We start from the raw sequence: 26025 nt of genomic DNA, 5'->3' as shown, positions 1-26025 counted from the left end.
AACTTTTAGAACCTTTTATTTCCGCCCTGAACCTCATGTTTCTATGTCTGTCTTTTAAAATTATATTAATTGTATATATGATACTATGACTGTTTATGAAACTTATGTTTTAGCTTTAAACTTGCATATTATGAGCCTCCTAGTCGGCAATAAAATTCGAGATTTTCCTAGTTTTTATGAAGGAAAATATAGATTTTATAACGACAGGAGGCGAATAATATCCCACCCATACCCAACCCTAATGATATTATTAATTTATATTTTCCAGCCTACTAGATTCGACGAAAAGACCAGCCTACGACGACTTCTCCCTCGGATGACTCCTCTTCTTTTAATCTGACCTCCTAAGTCAAGTCATTATGGATTCAACCTTCAAGATGAAGATTTGACCTGCCTAACTGTTTATGACGCAGATATGGATTGTTTTCTCCTATACACATCAAAGAAAGGAGACGTTATTAGGTCACCTGGACTTATATCACCTCTCATGATGTATGATTGGTCAACACACCTACACCTGTTCAACATGTTTGGTTGTACTGTTAAAGTTTTTTCTCTCCTGTATCTGTACTATGTTATTCAGCTGCTATTGAGTAGTAAAGAATTTGGACAGCATATTATTCGCCTCCTGTCGTTATAAAATCTATATTTTCCTTCATAAAAACTAGGAAAATCTCGAATTGTCCACCAGTATTTGTTGATACAGCACAGAGACAAGCCTCAAACCTTCTGGCACAAAGTCATTTGGAGTGAGGAGACTAAAATTGAACTGTTTGGAGACAACCATAAATGCTACATTTGGAGAGGAGTCAACAAGGCCTATGATGAAAGATACACCATTCCTACTGTGAAACATGGTGGTGGATCGCTGATGTTTTGGGGATGTGTGAGCTACAAAGGCACAGGAAATTTGGTCAGAATTGATGGCAATATAAATGCAGTAACGTATCAACAAATACTGGCGGACAATTTGCACTCATCATCTAGGAAGCTGCGCATGGGACGTACTTGGACATTCTAACATGACAAGGATCCAAATCACAAGGCCAAGTCGACCTGTCATTGGCTACAGCAAAATAAAGTGAAGGCTTTGGAGTGGCCATCTCAGTTTCCAGACCTCAATATCATTGAGCTACTCTGGGGAGACCTCAAACGTGTAGTTCATGCAAGACAGACCAAGAATTTAGGGGAACTGGAAGCTTTTTGCCAAGAAGAATGGGCAGCTTTACCATCTGAGAAGATGAAGAACCTCATTACAAATAGCACAAAAGACGTCAAGCTGTCATTGATGTTAAAGGGGGCAATAAACAGTATTAAGAATTGGGGTATGTAAACTTCTGATCAGGGTCATTTGAGTAGTTTGTGTTGGGATTATGATCTAAAAAGAGTAAACACAGTTGTTTGATAATAAATGGCTTCAGCCAACCACTAACCATGAGTGAAAGAAAAGTGTGTGTGTTATCATTTATATTCTCTGGACAATGGTTAAGAAATCATAAATTCTGCAAGGGTATGTAAACTTATGAGCACAACTGTATGTTTGCGGCAGTTTGCTTGCTTAGTCTTACAGCAGGAGCCAATCCCTCAATGGAAGTTCCACTATGGAACTTGCAACTTGTGAACTGAGCAGCAGAATCCTAATGAGATCAATGGAAGACTGCGGCAAGCAGAATCCGTGCAGAATTTCTAGTTCTTTTAGTCTGAGCAGGGCCATACACTGGAGAGCTGGTGGATGTGTCAGGGAGATCAGGTGCTTTTAATCCCCATGAAGAAATGTTCAGTAGTCAACATAAAGAAAAAAAATGTTGCTGGTCAGTGAATTTATAAGCAAGATAAAGAATAAGCTGCTTCTTCCTGCCTAAATGCCTCTTGATTTCATTTCCTTTCTCAAAGTACAGCAGCAGACCTTTCTCCTTACTCTTCATCAGCAGCAGCTGCTCGACCCCCTTTCCTGTTTACTTCCACCTGCAACGCTGAAATGTCTGCAAATAGCTGTGTTCCAGATGTAACATGCCAATGACCCCTTGAGCTTGCTTTCAATCAAATTGGGAACAATTCTGTGGGAAGGGTTAACGTATGCCGGAAAGGAAAGTGGGTTTGATACCATGCGGAAAGTTGCACACAGTCATATAGTACAAAGCTGTAATAGGACACATATTGATATCCAGGTTCACTGTAACTCTTAATTATCTCCAATTTTAATTGGAGACAATAAAAAAAAATTCTGACAGACTGCATTAATTCTAGGGTAGAATATATGTTTGCTAGTACAGAGGATGCTGGAATATGGCGTGGTGCTGCAAAAAAACTAGCATGTGAATAAGAGTTAAGGCCCACATTAATTTATTTATCTCAGACACATCCAGGTTAAATTATATAGAACAGAACACATCTAACTACATATTGTGTATAAAAGATTAGGTAAACATTTATGTTACAGGGATATTCCCATCTGGACATTTATGGCATACACCTATATGATCTACACTGATCCCTCAACTTACAATAGTTTCAACATACAATGGTCTTTTCTGGACCATTGTAATGTGAAACCAGACTCAACATAAAATGCTATAGACAATCCAGATCTGTGAAATGTGTCAATGTCTGGAAGAGCATTCACTGGTAAAACCCCTGTATTACTGAAGTGTATGCACTGACAGATGTCTGGTAGCGCCCCCTACAGTACATGGAGATATTACATGTTCTGGACACTTTACCTGTACCAGGGTTAGCTGCTCCTTTGGACACCAGTTGAGGGAGACTCCATGTTACTTTTTTAGGACATTGCGTGTACTGTACAGCACCCCGAAGAAGTTCCTGTCCTATACATAAACCAGTGTTTCCCAAGCAGGGTGCCCCCAGCTGTTGCAAAACTACAACTTCCAGCATGCCCGGACAGCCTTTGGCTGTCCGTGCATGCTGGGAGTTGTAATTTTGCAACAGCTGGAGGCTCCCTGCTTTGGAAACACTGACATATACAGTGATTTACAGCTCCCAGCAGATCTTTATTACTTTTATATGTAAGGATTTGCTTAATCTGTATTATTATTTATCTACTTATTTTTCTTTAATCCTCACTTTTTCCTATTTTTGGATGACATTTTGGTGCCTTTAGAACCAATTACCAGGTTTCCATAGAGTTCTGGTCTCAACATACAATGGTTTTGACATACAATGGTCGTCCAAGAACCAATTAATATTGTAACTTGAGGGACCACAGTAGTGGATGTCTGATAGATGAGGGTCCCCCACCTGTTTGGGGACTAAAGGCCCCCCTGGCTGATTGAGTTTGCATAACTCCCATTGATGATAAGGGTTGTGAAAACATTATAGCACTGCAAGCTACACAGTTGCAGCAACTCTAGAATGACAGACAGCACAGCTAACATTAATTTGCTATTTACACAACCCCCATTAACGTCCATTGGAGGTACATTACATGCATAAAATAGTCCATTCACCTTTTCAGCTTCCTGACTGCCTCTGGTTGGAACAGGCAGCTCTAGGGCTTAATTTAGGTCCCATACATGGGCCCATATCTATCAAGACATTTATGGCATACCCAGTGGATATGCCACAAATGTTCAGAAGGTACCACCACTGTAATTCTATGCGGTAAAGATGTCTTGTTCCAAAACACATTTGGTGCAGTGATATTAAAAACAAAAAAGGTAGACCGGTAAAGTCTTCAGTCTTGCCAAATTATTCGTCTTGATATTATAGTTTTCTACTAACCTCTGAGTCTGGTCTTAAAGATCTTAAATAGCTTTTGAGGTCTCCTCGAGTCATTAATTCCATGATTACAAGGGTTGGTTGACCCTGAGAAACAACACCTAACAACCGCACCTAAGGAAGAAAAAAAATGGATAAAAAAGTATGAGTAGTTAGTTGGGTTTCCGGTCAAAGAGCAGATAACAGTCCATGCAGATGAGATTGTGTGCACTCACCACATGGTGACAATTGAATTCCTTCATCACTGACGCCTCATTTAAGAACTCAATCCTCTCCCTCATGCTGGCCGCCTCGTTCACAGTTTTGATGGCCACTCTGGTTTCAGCTTCATCTTTCACTACCCCTTTCGCAATCCCTTCATACACCATTCCAAATGATCCCTGTCCCAGCTCCCGGTTCATTGTTATCTTCTCTCGAGGCACCTCCCACTCATCGGGCACATACACTGAGATATACAGAAGGCAGTAGTAAGTCACAGGAGTAGATCTTTTAGGATATGCTGTGTATCACATTATATATTGTTATTAGTACATATTGTTTTTCCTATGAATGATTCAGCTGCACCTACATTTACAGAAGGTCCTATAGTGCAGACCAAAAAGAAGGCAGTGGATTACTATGCCTTTCTTTATACATTGCTCAAAAAAATAAAGGGAACACTAAGTGAACACATCCTAGATCTGATTGAATGAATTAATCGTATGAAATACTTTCGTCTTTACATCGTTGAATGTGCGGACAACAAAATCACACAAAATGTATCAATGGAAATCAAATTTATCAATCCATGGAGGTCTGGATATGGAGTCACCCTCAAAATCAAAGGGGAAAACCACACTACAGGCTGATCCAACTTTGATGTACTGTCCTTAAAGGGGTACTCCGGTGGAAAACTTTTTTTTTTTTTTTTTTTTTTTTTAATCAACTGGTGCCAGAAAGTTAAACAGATTTGTATATTACTTCTATAAAAAAAAATCTTACTCCTTCCAGTACTTATCTGCTGAATACAACAGAAGAAATTATTTTCTTTTGGAACACAGTGTTTTCTGCTGAAATCATGAGCTGGATGGAGCGAGACATGATGTCCCAGATGTGCTCAATCGGATTCAGGTCTGGGGAACAGGCGGGCCAGTCCATAGCATCAATGCCTTCCTCTTGCAGGAACTGCGGACACTCCAGCCACATGAGGTCTAGCATTGTCTTGCATTAGGAGGAACCCAGGGACAACCGCACCAGCATATGGTCGCACAAGGAGTCTGAGGATCTCATCTCGGTACCTAATGGCAGTCAGGCTACCTCTAGCAAGCAAATGGAGGGCTGTGCGGCCCCCCCAAAGAAATGCCACCCCACACCATTACTGACCCACCGCCAAACCGGTCATGCTGGAGGAAGTTGCAGGCAGCAGAACGTTCTCCACGGCGTCTCCAGACTGTCACATGTGCTCAGTGTGAACCTGCTTTCATCTGTGAAGAGCACAGGGCGCCAGTGGCGAATTTGCCAATCTTCCTGCATGGTGTTGGGCTGTTAGAACAACCCCCACCTGTGGACGTTGGGCCCTCATACCACCCTAGTGGAGTCTGTTTCTGACCATTTGAGTGGACACATGCACATTTGTGGCCTGCTGGAGGTCATTTTGCAGGGCTCGGGCAGTGCTCCTCCTTGCACAAAGGCTGAGGTAGCGGTCCTGCTGCTGGGTTTTTGCCCTCCTACGGCCTCCACCATGTCTCCTGATGTACTGGCCTATCTTCTGGTAGTGCCTCCATGCTCTGGACACTAAGCTGACAGACACAGCAAAACTTCTTGCCACAGCTCAAACTGATGTGCCATCCTGGATGAGCTGCACTGCCTGAGCCACTTGTAAGGGTTGTAGACTCAGTCTCATGCTACCACTAGAGTGAAAGCACCGCCCGCATTCAAAATGACCAAAACATCAGCTAGGAAGCATAGGAACTGAGAAGTGGTCTGTGGTCACCACCTGCAGAACCACTCTTGAATTGGGGGTGTCTTGCTAATTGCCTATAATATCCACCTGTTGTCTGTTCCATTTGCACAACAGCATGGGAAATTGATTGTCAATCAGTGTTGCTTCCTGAGTGGACAGTGTGATGTCACAGAAGTGTCATTGACTTGGAGTTACATTGTGTTGTTTAAGTGTTCCCTTTATTTTTTTGAGCAGTGTATTCAACTAATTTACAGTATAATAAATCCCTCTCAATGACATATATGCTTGATGCACGTTAAGGGTAAGGATAAAGAAGAGAGTATGGAACTTGATAGTGAACCTTTTAAACAAACCTTGCAAAGTGGATGGATAGCCGTGAATAACACAAAGCATATTGAATCCAAATGCTTGGGAGTATTGTGTACATAAACCAACTTTATTAACTAAGTTAAACAGGGGCTCATAATGGTAATGTGGGGCAGTAAGTGCCCTGGCTCAAATTGGTAAAAGGACAGCACTACCTGTCTACGTCTCCGAGTTCTCTACAGCCATAGGTTAACTGACTTTCTATGGAGGTTGCCCATGTGTTTACTTGATAAGGGAAGTAATGTGATATACAGTATGAATACTATATGAGCAACAAAAAAATATTAAGTGACAAGTCCTTTACCTAATGTTAACCATAATGTGATCACTATACAATACAGTCTGAAGTCAAAGGAAGTTGTGGCAGTAATAAATGTGCTTTCTTGAAAGCAAAGGAAGGCTAAAAAGTGCCAATTCTGACCCTTCCAAAGCTAGAAGATTTAAGGGGATATGACAGAGGGAGGAGAAAAAATTCTTTAACAGATTAAAGCTCCCTGAGGCTCAGAGAAACCAAAACCCAGGTGGAAAGTAATTATGGGATAAGGAGGAAAAAACATTTTTAGAATACATTGGGTGGATAAGTAATAGACAGCTCCAGGGGCCGGGTACATCTGTTACGTCTGGTTAGAAACACAGCCACAACCCTACAGAGGGAAGTATGAGACAAACAATTCAAACGTATGTTATGTAGTGTAATGTAACATGTTGTCAATGTGAAGGCCTCCATAATGTCTCATCTGGCTTAAACATGCTAGGCTGGCTGCTTTTGATTTCTTTAATTATATGTCTTATGACACGCACATTCCAATAAAGCAATTGGTCAAATTTAGAAAAAGTAATAAAAAATTTTTAATCCTAAAAATGCTAATTCACTAGCAACATCTGTTTAATCCTATATCTGCTGTATCCATACATATAGAGCCCTTTCATTACTGCAGCTCTGTCATGTGATGCCCACTCAATACTACAGTTATTTACATACTGTAATCTCCAATAGCAACAAGAAGAGAAAGAATTAAGCACTCACACGGATGAAGTAACTTCATGCATGGTTTATTATGTACGTGGTGGCAGTGACGGACCGTCTGCTCTTCGTCAAGCCTGACAAAGCACAGATGTGCTTAACGTCGCCTCTATCATCCCCCCGCTATTCCATCTGCACTTCTCGCCTTTATGCCACCAGGTACATATTAAACCATGCAAGAAGTTACTTTATCCGTGTGAGTGCTCAGTTCTCTCTCTTCTTGTTGCTATTGGAGATTACAGACTTTGCCTATACAAGAGCACCGCTCAGTTGGCTCAGAATTGGCTTAAGTCCCAGAGGCTCACACTGTTTGTTCTTGTATTCTGCCATAGAGACAAGGAGTGCAGTGATATAGTAGGTAAGCCCTTACAATGATTAGCTGCAGTTATAAAACTCCCCTGATCACATTGATTGCCTCGTCAGTGTCTACTCTCTAGTGGGTTCTATGAAATGCAACTTGACATTGATCTACCCTTCCTCCTGCAATGAAAAGACTCCACTCCTTGGTATTCAGAAGAATTGTAGGAAATGTAGGCAGTATTAAGAGAGAAATATGGCACAGCTAAAAACAAGGCATAATCTTAAATAATGGATTTGTGCCTAGACTGTGTAATAAAATAAAGCCTCTGTTTACCTCTCGTTCCCCTGAAGGGTCTCCATTGACACTTTGCTTCCCAGAACTGCAGACACATCGCCACACTGCCAATCACTGACCGCAGCAGTGTCCTGCGTAAGTAAATGATTGGCAGAGCAGTGATGTGATGTAGCATCTGCAGTTCAGAGAAGCAAACTGTTAGTTAAGTCCAGGAGATCGGACCTTACAGGGGAGCGAGAGAAGTAAGAATATTTTATTATTTTATTTCACAGCCTGGGTACATATCTTTAAAAAAATAATAATAATAATTATGGATAACCCTTTTGAATTTAGAGAGCAAACAATCTGTCTGCTATAACCATTGCTATAGCAGTGGTCAACTAGACAGATTTGTTATCCGGGACTTTGTAACAAATGCCATGTTCGCTGCCTGGATATGGATGGGTAGGGTACACCGGAAAGACATTGTTTAGCATTAACAACAATCATAATATTGTAGCTTACTCTCTTGCAAATTTCTGCATTAAAGGGATAACCAATGCAGATGTGAGAACCACATCATTGACCCTATTACCAGTTCATTTACAACTCACACGGTGGAGAGTATGAAATAAAAAGCAGCTGGGCCCTGTGCTTCTTCCTGGGTTGTAGTTGGTAAGGAAACCAACCAAATCCCAAACCAAACGGGATGAATATAAATAAAATGTAATAGTTGGCAAGGTTGTTATTGTTTAGATAAAATGTGACTTAAGGGACACAATCCTCCAAGCTCAGTGACACTACAAATTGTAGCCATCACATTTGTACAACAACAGATCTATTGAATTCAAGATGAAAGACTATGGTCATGAACTATGACATTCTATAAGAACAGCAACATATTTTGGGGTTGATTAATCTCCAAGGTGGAGAGAGGAGAGTGCTTCGTGCTGGAACTTGCTCAGTAATAAAACAAAGAATTGGAATTTCCTCTCCGGCATTAGGGGAACACAAAGGAGCTGAGGCAATGTATATCTATATGTGCCAAACAACGTCAACAGGCTACACTATGTACACAAAGTAGTATTCTAATGCAGCCATGTACAACATGTAGCTGAGGCGAATTACTGTATTCACTGTAACTATCCATTGTTAGAGTGTTCGATGATACTTACTTTCAGCTGCGCTAAAGTATTCAGGGTTTACAGAGGCATATAACACTCCATTTCCCAGTCTTTCACTGTTCCTACAAAGATGAAACAGAGTTTAAGGACGGAGAACAACATGGTGAATGTTAATATTAAATTAGTATCTGCTCCACCACCTGGAAGCAACACGTTGGTGATGCAAGGATCAATGATTATTAAGAGAAAAACGGTCATCGATGCATAAGGACTTCACACTCAAAGGGAAAAAGAAAAGCAAAAAACTATTATTTGGCTCCTACTTTACCTCAGACATTCTACCCACAATACACATTTAAGAAAAAATATGGCACATTTAGGTATTAATGATGTAGGTTTTTAAGGCTCCTCCTAGATCTTGACAGATAAAAGCACACAACACTTGTATGCAAGGCATTGCCACTCATACATAACATAGGCAGGTCCAGTTACAAGCATAGCAAAGGTTATACAATAACACATTTGTTGTAACACAGAGATTCCTTCTTTCCCCTCTTCCCCAGTATGGGCCATAATTATTCTACATATGTAGTCCCATGATAAGTACAGGTTACACATTTATCATAGAATGCAGCAAATTTATTAAGGTAGGTGGTGCCAAGACTTAGTCATGCCTCTTTTTCTAGACACTTTCCCTTATGCTACCCCTAGGGTAAAGAACACTACAAATAATTTGCAAATAAATTAAGGTCCACACCAATATTCTGCCATTTTGTTTTTAGCTAACCCTGATGCAATATTTACTCATGTGCCTATAAAATGTCATGAGGCAAGTGAAATATCATCTCTGGGTGCAACAGTGATAGTTTACTGAGATCTTACAACTCATCACACCAAGCTTACCTCTTTTTTGTAACATAGTAGGCGATGAAGGAAATTGTCACAAGCAAAATCACTGTGGTGACGGGTAAAATTATAGCCAGATGCAAGAGATTGTCATTTTCAATAACTACAGAAGAAAGAGAAACATGTCACTAGGAGGAGGAACTAGAAAAGACAAGGGAGAATAATTTACATTCCATGAAACACATAAGAGCCATAAAGAAAATACTTAAAATAAACTTAAAGGGGAACTCTGGCATTTAACTTTGTATACTCTACCCAAAAGATAGGGGATAAGTGACTGAGTGCAGGGGGTCAAACTGCTGGGACCACCCACGATCTTCTGGCTGGTACCCCGGAAGATTTTTGTTCACAACACTCTCCTTGTGCTCAGAGTGGCAGTGGTCAACACAGCTATCTATGGAAGAGCTGGAGATACACTAGCACTGTACTCGTGTATCTCCGGCTCTCCCATAGAGATGTTGCTCCGTTCAAAAGGAGAGCCAGGGTGCCGGCTAGTGAGATCTATTTGCTGTTAAGAGACGCAGGCGCCATAGTATAGCTGTTGACGTATAAAAGCTAATTGTACCTTTCCTGGAGCTAATGGTGGTTTCCAAACTTATAAAATCGCCCTATTGCTTCTCAGCCAAGTGTCAAAGAGGTGGAGCAAAGCTGCTCAAGGGCCACAGTCTGGCACGCTTTCTTGCTTTCCCTCACCTCCCAGCCATTCCTTGATTGACTTAAAGAACCCTGTACATTCGTCAACGAGGTGTTGGTAGTTGAGGGCAAGTGGGGAGGTGTGCCAGACTGACACTTTGGGAGCTTGGCTCCACCTCCATAATACCTGGCTAGGAAATAAAAGATGGGTCCATATAACTTTGCTAGTTAAATAGAGATTGAGACCAAGTTTACATGGTTCAGGTGCCACATACATAGTTTAAGACCAAACAGGAATTGTGTCCAAAGAGAAGGAATAAAGTTATCCTTTATACTTTTCTTTTTAGAATTAATTTCTGAACCTAAGTGCAGCAAACAGTCTGGAAGAGATAATTGCTTGTTGTGTTAAAGCTTGTGGAACAGATATTGTTGTTGGCAGAGATGTAAAAGTGGTAAGGACCATGCCACAGACCATCTGTAGGAAATGTGATGACCTGCTTTATTTTACATGATGTATAAGATAAAATACTAGTATTCACAGGAGATCTGTTCACTGCAAAGATGCTACTTACCTCTCTCCTTCACATAGAAAGACACAGTCTCGGTCCAGGAACCATTTCCAGAGAGTGAAATGGCTCGCACCTGTGCGGTATAATTGCCTGGGTTTAGTCTTGTAAGCTTGGCACCTCCCATCTTACTGTAGTCATGTCTAGAGACGCATTCGCTACTGAGAGGCTGCAATAAAGAGGATACATAAGTTTAACCGTGGAAAGGAGAAAAAAATTCCTAAAAAGCCTGAATAATCTGAATGTAGAATTTTCTAAAATAAAGAATGTAATTTATCCCTCCTTTTTTTGGCTACAGACCCACAAAAGACAAATGTAATTTGACCCTCCGCACTATGTATCACATAAATCAGCATTTACAACATTAAAGAAAAACTGTGATATGTTGACAAAAGATGCCCAGCAGATTAATCTAAAATTGGTTGGTCATGCCGGTCACAGGAGAAGAATCCATTACAATCTCATTCAATCATTGATTACATGCTACATGGCTACAGGGGAAAGTGGTATAGGGCCCTGGAGAAAATGACTTCAACTCAGGCTGGGAGGTCTCTGATGACATTCCTTGGTCTACCGCTATAATTATATGCATCTTACCTCCCCCTGCTGTTTGTGCTCAATCTCATACATCAGGATGAGTCCATTGGGATTAGCAGGCTCCGGCCACTTCAGGACAATAGCATTATCATCGGATTCCTCAGTGATGACAGGTCCAGGTATGTTATCTGCACCAACTGAAACACAAAAGGCAGATAAGTGCATGTACATGGCAAATATTTGCCATTACTTACAATAATATATTTTTTTGCTTTTTACTTTGTTGTGTAAAAAAAATTAAAAAATAGCGTTCCACAGTGTAGGTGGTTCATATGGACTAAACTCCACCTCCACCTGCATAAAGTCGCATGACTTTACTTATAATAAGGCAGTTTTACCGGTATAATCATTCATACATTAAATGTACTACCTGCACCACAAGACCCAACAAAGGGGTTTTGGGGCCTAAAACTATCGATGGCCTTTTCACAGGATAGGCAAATACCGTATTTATCGGGGTATACCACGCACCCTCATTTTTCCAAATGAGTTTCAAAATTTTTTTTTTACCCGAATATCCTTGTTAAAATGAGGGTGCGTATGTGAGTGGGTATACCTCAATAAAATAGTTTCTGGCCCTGCAGAAGCCACTTTAGTTAAATGATTTAAAGCGGGCACTTGAAATCATTGAACTGAGGCGGCTTCTGTGGGGCCATAGTCCTGCCGCCGCCTGATTCCGTCCCCTATCCCCCGTTATATAGTTACATGTCACTGTCCCGCTGCTGCCCGATTCCCTCACCGTTCTTTGGGTTGCATGTCTCGCCGATGCCAGATTCCATCCTGGTGACCGCGCTCTTTATGGTCCTGCAACGTCCTTATCTGTCACTGTGCGCCGCGCACAAGTGCCGTCCTCAACGCGACATTACTCGTCAGTCAGTGCGCGACGCACAGTGACAGACAAGGACGCTGCAGGACCATAAAGAGCGTGGTCACCAGGATGGAATCGGGCATCGGCGGGACATGCAACCCGAGGACAGTGAGGGAATCGGGCATCGGCAGGACATGCAACCCGAGGACGGTGAGGGAATCGGGCATCGGTGGGACATGCAATCCAAGGACGGGTAGGGAATCGGGCAGCGGCAGCAGGACTCTGGTCCCACAGTTCAATGATTTAAAGCGCCAGCTGTAAATCATTGAACTAAAGTGGCTTCTGCGGGTCCAGAAACAGTCTATCGGCATATAACACGCAGATAGACTTTAAGCTAAGAATTTTAGTCTAAAAAATGCGTGTACGCCGATAAATATGGTAAATAGTTGATCATCAGGTTGCTGATACAAGACAACCCCCTGTTGATCGGTGTGGCTGCAGAGCTGGAAATAAAACGGCCAGAAGCCTTGACCGCATACACTGTTTGTAGTGGTGACTAAGTGCAGAGCCATAGCAACAATAGAAATGACAGAAAAAAGCACCTATAGACATAAATTTTTGTATGAATAGTTTTTACATTCACCGCTTTAAAACATAACATCCTCCAAGAGCTAACCTGCAGGCATGGTTCTGGCAAACACAAAGTTGGAGGCGCTGCAACCAAGGCTTTCTGCCTCATGGTTACAGCTGTGGATATCGATACGGTACAGCGTAAATGGCATCAGGTTTGAGATGACCGTTCTCTGGTACTTATGGTCCACCTTTGTCTCGAAGAATGGATACTCCAACTCCTTTGGATCAGAGTCTGATATATTAGAGAAGTCCTGGGCTGTGCCGTTTCTGCTGTAGCCCGCCAATGTTGCATTGCCAACTGCAAACACATCTCGACGTCTGCGGTCAGGCCTACCAATATAAAAGATAAAAGAATTAAAGTTTTTTTTTACTTTCACTCAAAAAACACAAAACAGTGCAAAGCTTTGTCTCACAGATTTCCCTGCGGAAATAATTCACAGGAACTCCATTGCATATCAACATACAGGTGGCAGTGACTGGTTGCATGACTGTTTCCAGTTCCCACAAACCAAGCCAGGCATAAAAGTTGGATTATAAAATTAACCACTCTTGATGTAACAAACTTGTCTGATATTTTTTGTACAAATCTTGGACACAAACACTTATATGTCAGGTACATGCAAAAACAGAGACATCAGTCAAATGTGGCTAGGAGGCACAGGCAGCTCTTCCACCGCTTATAAAAGAGGGCAAATGAGGATCGCTTGTCTACTTACATTCACTTCCTCTCTTCTGCTTTAACAGTTTTGCCTTCAAAATACGCAGGCAAGCCAAGGCAGGATGAATTCATGACATCCACCACACACATTCATCAGCCTGCTGTATACGTTTTACACACTCCTCAAATAGACAGGATAACTGAGGACCCCTCCCAGAAATTGGCAAGGAAATCTGATCTAGTGTTAACAGAGACTGTGTCAAGTGATGAATTAACTTTTGTCTGGGATTTAGAAAGGTTCACTCACTGCTTTCAAACACTCAGCATCCAGATGCCACTCACATGGAGGATTTCAAGGGGCAATGCGAACATAAGGTATCATGTTCAAAGCATTTAGTTAACGTGACCGATTTAAGGACTTAAGTCCACCTTTAAAAACATTTTTGGCAAAGACAATTGTCTGTAGTCAAACAAAATATTTTAAAGATTAAAATGCTATGTACAAATCTGTTATTTGTTGTGCACTAATGAAAATACACTAGAGAATATATTAACCCCTTAACGACAATGGACGTAAATGTACGTCATGATGCGGTGGGACTTAATGCACCATAACGTACATTTAGGTCATGTACATGATGCGAGCCTGGACTGGTGCTCGCATCATGCACGGCAGGTCCCAGGACCCACTAGTTTTTGCGGACATCAGCGATCGTGTCATCCCAGGGTCATTGAGAGTCATTGAGCAGACCAGAGAAGAAGATCGCCGATAATACTGATCAGTGCTATGCCTATGCATAGCACTGTTTGGTATATGCTGCTGTTTAGTAATGATTGCTATAAATAGTCCCCTATGGGGACTATAAAAATGTAAAAAAAAAAAATAATAATAATAAATAGTAAAAAAAAATAAGGTTATAAAAATTTAAATGGCCCCTTTTTCCTATTTTATCTCAAAAAGAGTAGAAATTTGTAAAATTATAGGTGGTCAAAAAAGGTCAATTTTAAACATACTAATTTTGTTAAACTTTGAGATTTTTTTGTAGTGGTACAATTCTAGAAAAGCATATAAACATGGGTATAATTTTATTCATATTGATGCACAGAATAAAGAAAACATCATTTTTACCGTAAAGTGTACAGCGTGAAAAACCTCTTAAAATTTGCTCAATTGCCATTTTCTTTTCAATTTCCTCACAAATAATACTTTTTTGGTTGCGCCATACATTTTATGGTGAAATGAGTGATGTCATTACAAATATGGTAAAATTGGTCATACAAAAAACAAGCCCTCATATGGGTCTGTGGATGGAAATATACAAGAGTTAGGCTAGGTTCAGACTACGGAATTTTCGGGCAGAAAATTTCCACCCGGAGATTCCGAGTGGGTCCAGCGCTCTCCAATAGACTGCAATGTGTTCCGTGCGGATTTCCGCCTGAAGAAATAGCAACCCCGTTCTTCAGGCGGAAATTTCCAAGCAGATTTTCCGTTCACAAATTCCGAAGTATGAATTTGGGAACAGAAACCCATTCACTACACTATACATTTTAGCAAGTGGAATTTCCGCCTGCAATTTCAACGAGGAATTGCAGGCGTAAATTCCATAGCCTGAACCTAGCCTTATGATTTTTAGAGGGCGAGGAGGAAAAACGAAAATGCAAAAATAAAATTGGACTGGTCCTTAAGGCCAAAATGGGCTTGGTCCTTAAGGGGTTAATAAAAAAGTTATTCAACTTTCCAATATACATTCTGTACCAATTCCTGTAGTTTTTAGGATCTCTATGCACAGGTTCCATATAAATATTCAGTGTTTATGTTCAGGGAATAAAATATGTACCTGGTCATATGATTATCATCCAGGCAGATGGCTTTAGAGAAGACACAGCTCTGATAACTATTGAAACTATAGCCCATCCAGCACCAGTGTGACCATCACGTAACCAAGAGATCACGATAAAACATATCCATTGAAATATTTATTAGTGTTACAGAGAAGAAAATAAGTAGACAATCAAGGACAATAGGTAATTGACATTACATATAGATTTAGCTAAGCAGCCCCAATGGTAATGGGTAATAGACTGGACCTGCTCTTGCCCTAGTCTGAATGTCCTGCCTATAAATAGTAGGTCCCTGGTCCTTATGACCATGGCCTACTCTGGAACCTCCAGACAAAGATATAGGGGGTAGGGGCTTTATGCGCAGGTACAGTATAGCTGCATAAAGTAACTTCCCAGATACAACCCGCAATGGGAAATTATTAATCAACATGTGTCATGTAACAAAGTATACACAATCCGTGGGTGTGCCCCAGGGACAGTAATTAGTATTCGCCAACATACATAATTAGGTCAGATAGACATGTAACAATATGATATACACATATTTATATTCATCCAACGTGTTTCGCTACCTGGTGGCAACACAGGCAGCTCCTTAGGGAGACGTAGGAATACTTAGAGGGGGTCATATAATGACTAAGGGAACCAGGGTGTGTGTGCCTACACATGTAGAACTATAGATTGTGGATGGTGAAGAACGGCACTCCTCGGTATGTTATTAGGAGGGAGGGTCCGTAGAAGGTATGTAGACAGTTACCAAATTTAGTAGACGATCTTAGGGATAGGATGGTGCCCGAGCCACACAACTGAGCCTACAATCATGAGGGTGGCAGCTTAACAGGTTGATATCTCCAGACACCATCCGGCCGGATGTAGCACCTGTACTCTGGATACACCAAGAGATACGACCATTCTCTGTTTATATACCACTTACCAACAGGATTCACTCGTGGATATCCCACAAGAACTACGGCTCTATCTACCACAAAGGACCTGACAACTAACTACGGATGGGCCCACCACCCTATCCTTAAGATCGTCTACTACGTTTGGTAACTGTCTACATACCTTCTATGGACCCTACCTCCTATTAACATATCGAGGAGTACCGTTCATTCCTATGCCTCCCTGAAAAACTGCCTGTGTTGCCACCAGGTAGCGAAATGCGTTAGATGAATATAAATACGTGTATATCAGATGTTACATGTCTATCTGACCTAATTATGTCTACATACCTTCTACGGACCCTCCCTCCTAATAACATACCGAGGAGTACCGTTCGTCACCATCCACAATCTATAGTTCTACATGTGTAGGCACACACATCCTGGTGCCCGGGTTAGTATATGACCCCCTCTAAGTATTCCTACGTCTCCCTGAGGAGCTGCCTGTTTTGCGTCCAGGTAGCGAAACACGTTGGATGAATATAAATACGTGTATATCAGATGTTACATGTCTATCTGACCTAATTATGTATGTTGGCGAATACTAATTACTGTCCCTGGGGAACACCCACGGATTGTGTATACTTTGTTACATGACACATGTTGATTAATAATTTCCCATTGCGGGTTGTATGTATCTGGTACCATTTGGGAAGTTACTTTATGCAGCTATACTGTACCTGCGCATAAAGCCCCTACCTCCTATATCTTTGTCTGAGCCTAGGGACTTTAAGGAGGTTCCAGAGTAGGCCATGGTCATAAGGACCAGGGACCTACTATTTATAGCCAGGACATTCAGACTAGGGCAAGAGCAGGTCCAGTCTATTACCCATTACCATTGGGGCTGCTTAGCTATATCTATATGTAAGGTCAATTACCTATTGTCCTTTATTGTCTACTTATGTTCTTCTCTGTAACACTAACAAATATTACAATGGATATGTTTTTTCGTGATTTCTATGTGAATAACTAAACATATTCCCTCTACCCTAGACTGCTACATCTACATTTAGTACCACTATGTGCCATCATGTAACCAAGACATACTTTTCTATCTACTTGACATAACCAATAAACTGAGATCTTGAACACCATGAGGAATTGACAAAATATAATAGAATAAAAGAATAGCCTTTCTTTGCCAAAAGTGAAACAGGCTATGTTCATATTACTGCCAGAGCCACTGTCTATAGTTTGCTCTGAGTTGATAGATAGAAAAGTGCGGCATGCCGTCAAAGCGATGGACATCACGCATGCCTTTACAGGTCAACGGGGTCTTTCGGGCACAGTTGTTGTCTACTGTTTGAAAGGACCAGAACTAACATCAGGTTTCCATTGTGATGAAAGCCATGACGGTTGTGTGAACAGAGGTTCACTGTCTGTTGTGGACATAGTATCAGATATACGGAATGTCAACAAGAGCCTAAATTGACATGTACCCTTTCACTCAAGTTATGGTCTAGTAGTAAGATCTAGCCAGCACAATTGTTTTCCTCCATAAACACTTCCTATAGCCAACAAGTAATATATACAACAGAGAGGCAAGAAAGCCAGGTTTACAGATGTAATAAAGACTGGATGTCTCAAGAGCTTAGTGGATTTTGACTTAGAATTTTAGATTAGATATGATTTTCGTCATACTGGGTTACATAACGTTTTATGTAATGAATGCAAGACATGTTAGTGGGAAACAATATTTCAAAATGGCTTAATATGAAAAGGGAAACATTTTATCTTATAGTACAATAGAAATCAGGACCTTCCATTGTTTTTTTACCCTCCCCCTTTAGACAAACTTTTCTCCTCTCTGGACTGCCTGAACTTGTCAGGTAGGATTATACACAATCCTGCTTCACATTCCACTTACAGCAGTATCTTGCTTCTTTTTTCCCTTGAGAAATATTTCTAAGCCGGTTTTAGGCCATCATGTTTTCTATGTATTTGTATGCAATGTCCATATAGTTCTGCTTGTTCACTGTTGAACTTTTACAAAAACGCCTACTTGGAAGAATCATTATATTTTAACACCTTAAAAGGGGAGGTTGGGAAACATTAAAGGGGTACTCCGCTGCTCAGAGTTTGGAGCAAACTGTTCCGAACGCTTGAGCCGGCAGCTAGTGATGTCTTAGCCCTGCCCCCATAATGTCACGCCCTGCCCCCTCAATGCAAGTCTATGGGAGGGGGCGAGGCGTGATAGCATGGGGCTGCGGGGCTATGATGCCACGAGCTCCCGTTGCCGGCTCCAGCGTTCGGAACAGTTTGTTCCAAAGGCTGAGCAGCGGAGTACCCCTTTAAAATCTTTGCTACAATTACCCTCCCAAGAACAAATCTTTTTTAATTTTTATATTTCCTATTGCATTTGTAAAGAATCAAATATGCATCTGAAATCCCTTTAAAGGTTGTGTTCAGTGGTTCAAATGACGAGGTAGAAAATATATGACTCTGAGACAGCATTTATTTACCTTTCCATATCCCCCCTATTGGTGGGTTATCCCTCCAGAGACCTGTATCTAAGAGTCAATAACTAGTAACTAGTACTTCTTGCACAGGCGGACCCAGCCCTTATGTATTAAATGGATGCAGAGTTATACAAATCTACCAGTGTGTAGATGTATAATATGTAACTTCAACTTATCACTGAATTACCTTGGTACAAAGATGGAGTTGTGCAGAAAGTTCTCAAACACCTTCCTGTACTCCGCTTCATCCTTCTCAGCTTTCTTCTCAGCCTCAGTTTTAGGACAGCTACAGCAAGTTCCCTTTTCGTGCCCTTCCCCAAATTCTGGCTTGGTGGGCTCATTTTCTTCCTCCATGTCAATGGTCCCATTGGCATATTTTCGACTAGGGACTTTCTCTGAAATTAAAAAAAAAGTGACAACCAATAAAATGAAGTGAAGACATTTGTACCCACTGGAAAGGTCTTCTCAAATCAGAGAAAGAACAGGGGTGCGACCAAATATAAAAGTCTGGAACAAAGAAAATAAATGCAAAGAGGCAGGTAAGACAAGTCAGATACTAGAACATTTAAATGCGTACATCTCAAAACTGAAAAAAAAATCACAGCATAGCGCGAGGAATGAACCTATAACAGGGATAAGGATATATTAAATAGGCACAGTCAGATGCAAAAACTTTTTATATGCTGTTAATGAGGAAAATAAAGACATTATGTAATATGAACAGCTTCAAAGATGAGGCTGAATGACGACACTGGAAGGAAGTGTTCCTTCCAGCGCTGTCACTCCGCCTCATCGTTGAAATTGTTTATATTTGTATCTAATAAAGAAAATTTCTCCTGAAAATCCCACCACTAGGGGTCCCCATACCTACCAGGACACTAACTAGTCCTGCAGCAGCACCAGACTTGTTTGTGAGTCATGGACAAGAGATGACTCATGGACAAGGCCGCAGGAGCAGACACACCAATCACCTTCCACCACAAGGGAGGGACACGCCCCCTTCCCCTGAGAGGATTTCTAACACTAAGAGCTAATGAAAAGAGGGATTGTTATAATAAATATAGGTGATAAAGTCACAAAAATTTGATTTACATGGTCAGGATTAGGTATTGAGCAACATTTCTTTTGTAGGATCTGACGCTTTAACCTCACAGTTTTTTTTTCCTCCACACAATTCATTTGCAAGCTGGCTGTACTTGTGTGGGGTTCAATCCATTGAAATCTACAGAAGATGACCTCTTTCGGTAAACTTGCCATCTTGAGCTTATACTAAACTATGTTCCAACATGGTGTAAACATGTAAAGGACTACAAATTTGTAAAAGAGAGAACAAACAATTTGTTTTTACAGGTCATGGTAGAGAAGAGGAGAGGACAGAGTTAACTAGAAGAAATTGAGGCCAGCAAGGTTTCTGACAGATTAAAGGGGTATTCCAGGAAACTATCAACTGGCTCCAGAAAGTTAAACAGATTTGTAAATTACTTCTATTAAAAAATCTTAATCCTTTCAGTACTTATGAGCTTCTGAAGTTAAGGTTGTTCTTTTCTGTCTAAGTGCTCTCTGATGACACCTGTTTCGGGAAACGCCCAGTTTAGAAGAGGTTTGCTATGGGGATTTGCTTCTAAACTGGGCGTTTCCCGAGACAGGTTTCATCAGAGAGGACTTAGACAGAAAAGAACAACCTTAACTTCAGAAGCTCAGAAGTACTGAAAGGATTAAGATTTTTTAATAGAAGTAATTTACAAATCTGTTTAGCTTTCTGGAGCCAGTTGATATATATATATATATATATATATATATATAAAAAAAAATTTCCCTGGATAACCCCTTTAAGCATTATTAAATACAAAATGGTGCAAACTGTAGTGCAGATCTAGGTCTGATCATATTTCCTTTCTTTAGAAAGATTCTCCAGACTTGGCGCTTCTTCCAATAAAATTGTATAGTTATTGATAACATTTTCCATAAAAACAGCATTATGCATCACTCAATGCGCTTCAAGCTCGGACTGAGCTCTTTCTCAAGACGCTGCACATCTTGAAAAAGAGCTCAGTCTGAGCTTGAAACGCGTTGAGTGATGCATAATACTGTTTTTATGGAAATGTTATCTATATCTATCTATCTATCTATATATATACACTCTGTTTTGTTGGAAGAAGCACAAAAGACTAGAGAATATTTCTGATCCATTTACTACTGTCTACCTGCCAAGATCCAGAGGAAATTGGGCACTCCAGGACTGCTGACCCGCTCCTATAATACACGCTAAATCAGATGTTATGCTCTGAGCATAACCTACATCGGTGAGCATAATTTAATTTCACCTACTTTTTCAATTTTACCTCCGTTGATAATGCACTAGGATTGCGCTCCTGTTCTGTCTTTTTATAACAGACTAACATAAATTTAGGCCTATTAGTTGGTCTTTATAAGAGATGTGCACCCTAAAGTTAATTTGACGCAAAAGTGAGGGAAAAAAATCTGCCCCTTGGCCCCCACCATGAGACCATAAACAGGCTGAGGAGAAGCACCTTTAGAGCAGTAGTTGTCTTGGTACAGGTAGCTGTCCTGGGGCTGCTGCTGCCAGCGCACAATGTAATAGGAGAGATTGCCATTTGGCAGAGAAGGAGGCTTCCATCTTACAATCAGTTGGGAGGATGAATTGGAGGCAGATATGACATCCAAAGGAATGGAGGGCACTAAAATTAAAAAAAAAGACTCATTAGTGGATATGGACAACTCAAGATTTAATTATAAGCATTGTCAGACACTGACTAAATCTGGAAGATAGTAGAAAAAAAACCTTTTGGAGACTGTGCTGCTGATGTCCAGTGTCGATGGAAATGAACAAGCCAGAGGAGATTTCAACCAAAGCAGGACCAATTTATTGAAGAAGAAATGGTAACAAACAGGATAACGCGTTTCGGGGGACAGCACCCCCCTTCTTCAGATCAGTGGACCACTGATCTGAAGTAGGGGGCGCTGTCCCCCGAAACATGTTATACTGTTTGTTATAATTTCTTCTCCAATAAATTGATCCAGCTTTGGCTAAAATCTCCTCCTCTGGTTTGATCATTTCAATCGACACTGGACATCAGCAGGGCCATCTCCCAAATTTTTTTTCCCTTCTATCTTCCACGACTCTCTCCAGGATTGGCCAGTCCTCTCCTGCACCCTGGGCCCAGCAGCTGTCTTTAGTGCTACAGTTCATAACCCCTGCTGTGGGTTTTCTGCTCGCCTAAGGTGAGCACCCAAAACCTACGGGCTCTACATGCCCATTAGTGCATTGTTTCACTTTTGCCTCTTTCCTTTGCGGTATCACACTAGGCGCCTTTTGCCGTTCTCCACTTTTTACACTGCTTAAATCTGTAAATCCTCAGCAGGTATGAAGGCTGTAGGATTGCAGTTTGGAGAGTCACAGGTTGGAAAGCAAAATGGTCAATTCATTAACCATTCTGCTATCATAGACTAGTTGGCTGATTCAGAATAAAATTTCAGACTGTTTTGACATGACACACCAGATTTTAAGTTCAAATAAAAACTTATAGTTATTAGATTTTAAAGGTTTTCAAGTGCTGTTCACTGAAAGCTTTACACTATGGTGTTTAGAATGAATCCGAGCACTAAGCTTTATATTTTTTGCTGCAGCAAAGGATAAAAGTCATGATGAATTACATCCATTCTTGCCAGTAAAATCGTTAAAGCCGTTTTTCCCAACCAGTGTGCATCCAGCGGTTGCAAACTACAACTCCTAGCATGCAATGAGTAGTATTGCAACAGCTTGAGACACACAGGTTGGGAAATACTGGGCTAAACAGGACCTGTGGCCAACCCCAAAAAAATGAGAACATAAAATAGCTTAGGATGTCCCGAACACACATCTTTTTATGAAAGTGACTATAAGGTGATGGGTCAGGTTATATAGTGATTTGGGGGGGGGGTATTAGGCATACACACCCCTCAATGTACAACATTCACACTCCCTGACTGTATAATCCACCATCATCCCATTTTTTTTAATTAAGTTCACACCCATCTGACTGATTCCCTTACCAAAAAACTGTAAAAGGGTGTGCGATCAGTATATCCTCAGCTATTTAATGATACTGTGATGTCCTTTTTTGGGGGGGGTTGGCCACAGATACTCTTTAAATGGTGGCTGTACTAAATGATGTGGTAATAATTACCCACCTATGAGTTTTTATTTATTTATTTTTATTATTTTAAAAACTACAATCATGCTGCCTGAGAATGATTTACCTACAAAGCCAACTGTGCACTGTACATGAGGATAAAGTAAAGTAAAGCCAATTTTTAGATGTGTATTGTAACTATAAGAAAAAATCCTCTCCAAATACCTGCAGCATCTGTCCGAATGTAAACAATTTTGCTCTTGGCTCCATGAATCTGATGGTTTTCCAACATAGTCAATGTAAGGGCTTTTACAAAGATTGCATAGGAAGTCCAGGGCTTCAGGCCCTGCAGGAGAATCCCTGGGTTCTGATCCTTACTTTCTGGTAGGTCTACATCCACCATATTCCAGCTGTTCGACCCACATGCATCTTGACCATCATATTCCGTCACATTAGGAACAGGGCTGACATTGGAAAAGGAGAACACCAAGTAAAATGAGTATTTTTTTACCCTCAAGAACATGATTATGAACAAACAGGTCTACATGTATAATCATGGTAGCCATGTTATTATCATTCCTGTTGCTACTTTAGACTAACAACTGTCTAAAAATTACTTGATATTGATGTCGCAAGTAGCAGGCTTGCCGAATTTTCAGCAGTTTTCCTACTGCTACCCCTAATTTCTTTCACACTGTATTTGAGGCTCCGTTACAAACGGACGTTAATGGCTTTTTTTCCCCTACTTTGTCTGCCATTAACGTCCTTTATTGTTATGGAGCCTAACGGGAGTCATAGAGGCAAAGAGAATCCCATTCACTTAAATGGGACTCCTCTAACGTCCATTAAAACTCCCATTATTGCGGCTGAAGATAGCGGTAGAACAAGACATGTCATGCACAAATTTTTCTCCCGCTAGCTTCCTAACGGCCGGTACACTGACTGGCACAAACCTCAGTGTAAAAGAAGCCTTACTCTGGAACCAGTGTATGCATAAAACTGGGGGACATTAACTTCTACCACCATAAAGGAATTGTGAAATTTTGAAAAAGCCCAGGACTTACGCTTCTTTATAGTAGACAGTGAAGCTGATGAGGTCTCTATAATCAGGGGGCCTGTAACGTTGCCATTTCAGTAGTATTCTGTTCTTACTTGTGGAGTTAGAGATGAAATTCAGAGTATAGGTCGCACCTGTGGAAATAATGTTAAGTTATATGAACTCTCAGCAAAACATGATTAAACTGTTTTCTATACAAATATACACAAACAATGGGGCATCTTAACATGATTTTCTACACAGGCAAAGCTCCATACATAAGGTTGTGGATGTGCCTGGTAAGGAGCTCAGTCCTACTCACTTGTGGACTGACCATCATTGATAACTTACTGGAAAAACCCAGTAAACTGTAGGTGACTTCCCTGTATGAACATAATTAAACTATATATCATTACATATTAACATAATCAGCCCATGTTGTTCTATATAACGGCATATATACATCTAAAATTAAATGGTATTTTATATCAGATTCTATAAGCTAGCTACAAAAAGGCTATAAACATAAGGACATCAGTGATGTTGTTGGGTTATCGATGTAAAGTCCGTTGTCTTTGACCAGTTAATTCATGCTGCCGAATCATAGGCACCATTAACCTGGCAGGGGCACCCTTACTATAATGCACTTTGATTTACTTTGAAATGCTGCAGAAGGAGGAGAATTTACAAACCTATGTCTGACAGTTTTCTAATTTTAAAAAGTCACATTTTTATCAGATCTCAGTTGTGCAACATGAATTTTCAACAGTTTTACACCAATTTCTCCACTTAAAATGCAGAAAGAGGCTATGGTTTCCAATGGCACATCACAGTTATCTGAATTTAAACTAGAAACAGGTATAAATTACAGCAAAAATCTACACCAGCTCCTACCTGTTATACATTTTTTAAGTGTTGCCAGGGCCAATTAATAAAACTGGCAGATCCTGCACTAGCCCTATCTTCCTAAATACAATTCTCCCTTAAAGGGGTACTCCAGTGGAAAACTTTTTTTTTTTTAATCAACTGGTGCCAGAAAGTTAAACAGATTTGTAAATTACTTCTATTAAAAAATTCTTAATCCTTCCAGTACTTATTAGCTGCTGAATACTACAGATGAAATTTTTCTCTTTTTGGAACACGGTGCTCTCTGCTGACATCTCTGTCCATTTTAGGAACTGTCCAGAGCAGCATATGTTTTCTGTGGGGATTTTCTCCTACTCTGGACAGTTCTTAAAATGGACAGAGGTGTCAGCAGAGAGCACTGTGCTCCAAAAAGAAAAGAATTTCCTCTGTAGTATTCAGCAGCTAATAAATACTGGAAGGATTAAGATTTTTTAATAGAAGTAATTTGCAAATCTGTTTAACTTTCTGGCACCAGTTGATAAAAAAAAAAAAAAAAAAAAAAAAAAAAAAAGTTTTCCACCGGAGTACCCCCTTATTAAATTTTAACTTTGAGTTAAAGCAGAGTCGGGCAGTTGGTCAAAAGGTGGCTCCCCACTCCACTGGGCTTGGCTGACAGGTCTCCCCATATACATACGTAGGGAACCTGTCAGTCAAGCACAGCGAGATGGGGGACAGCAATGTCCACCTCCTTGACTTCATACTAAGTTCTCTATTAATTTCTTAAAGAGAAGCCGACACCCAGTTTACCAACAGAAAACCCAATATACTAGTGTGAACACCTTTACAAAGAGGAGTCACTTAAATCCATTGAATATTTTCAGAGTTCTGGCATTATAATCTTTAGCTGCATTGTGCAGCTCCATGCATTGGAGGCAGGAAGCCAGCTCCCATGCTTCCTCCATATTCTCCATCTGCCCCACATCGTTATTAATATGCTAATGAACGCCACAGGTGAGCACTCTGCTCTGTGTGCACTCACCAATAGCAATCATTAGCATTATGATTAAGGGGGCGGGGCTGACAGAGAATATGGAGAAGGCAGGGGAGCCAGCTCCCTGCCTCCACCGCACAATGCAGCAGGAAGATTACGGTGCCAGAACTCTGTAAAACGTAAAACATTTAAATTCACATCAATTGTC

The 26025-nt window shown here is 40.7% G+C and overlaps 1 protein-coding gene across 3 annotated transcripts in view; it reads right to left on the bottom strand.

Moving 5' to 3' along the window:
• The window catches only part of IGF1R (insulin like growth factor 1 receptor), a 205326-nt gene that overhangs the window by 18501 nt on the left and 160800 nt on the right, over window positions 1–26025 (bottom strand). For all 3 annotated transcript variants that reach the window (XM_056571842.1, XM_056571843.1, XM_056571845.1), the window contains 11 exons: window positions 24009–24135; window positions 23170–23408; window positions 21343–21510; window positions 18999–19206; window positions 12952–13238; window positions 11468–11604; window positions 10877–11039; window positions 9669–9774; window positions 8817–8887; window positions 3951–4180; window positions 3739–3849 (listed from right to left, as the gene is read on the bottom strand). In XM_056571842.1, the coding sequence (XP_056427817.1) occupies window positions 3739–3849; window positions 3951–4180; window positions 8817–8887; window positions 9669–9774; window positions 10877–11039; window positions 11468–11604; window positions 12952–13238; window positions 18999–19206; window positions 21343–21510; window positions 23170–23408; window positions 24009–24135 (1847 nt within the window). The remainder of the gene's footprint in view (window positions 1–3738; window positions 3850–3950; window positions 4181–8816; window positions 8888–9668; window positions 9775–10876; window positions 11040–11467; window positions 11605–12951; window positions 13239–18998; window positions 19207–21342; window positions 21511–23169; window positions 23409–24008; window positions 24136–26025) is intronic.

The sequence above is a fragment of the Hyla sarda genome, chromosome 4 (assembly GCF_029499605.1).
Source record: "Hyla sarda isolate aHylSar1 chromosome 4, aHylSar1.hap1, whole genome shotgun sequence".
Lineage (NCBI taxonomy): Eukaryota > Metazoa > Chordata > Amphibia > Anura > Hylidae > Hyla > Hyla sarda.
Note: the sequence above shows the minus strand (reverse complement) of the source record. Positions and strands in the feature narration are given on the sequence as shown.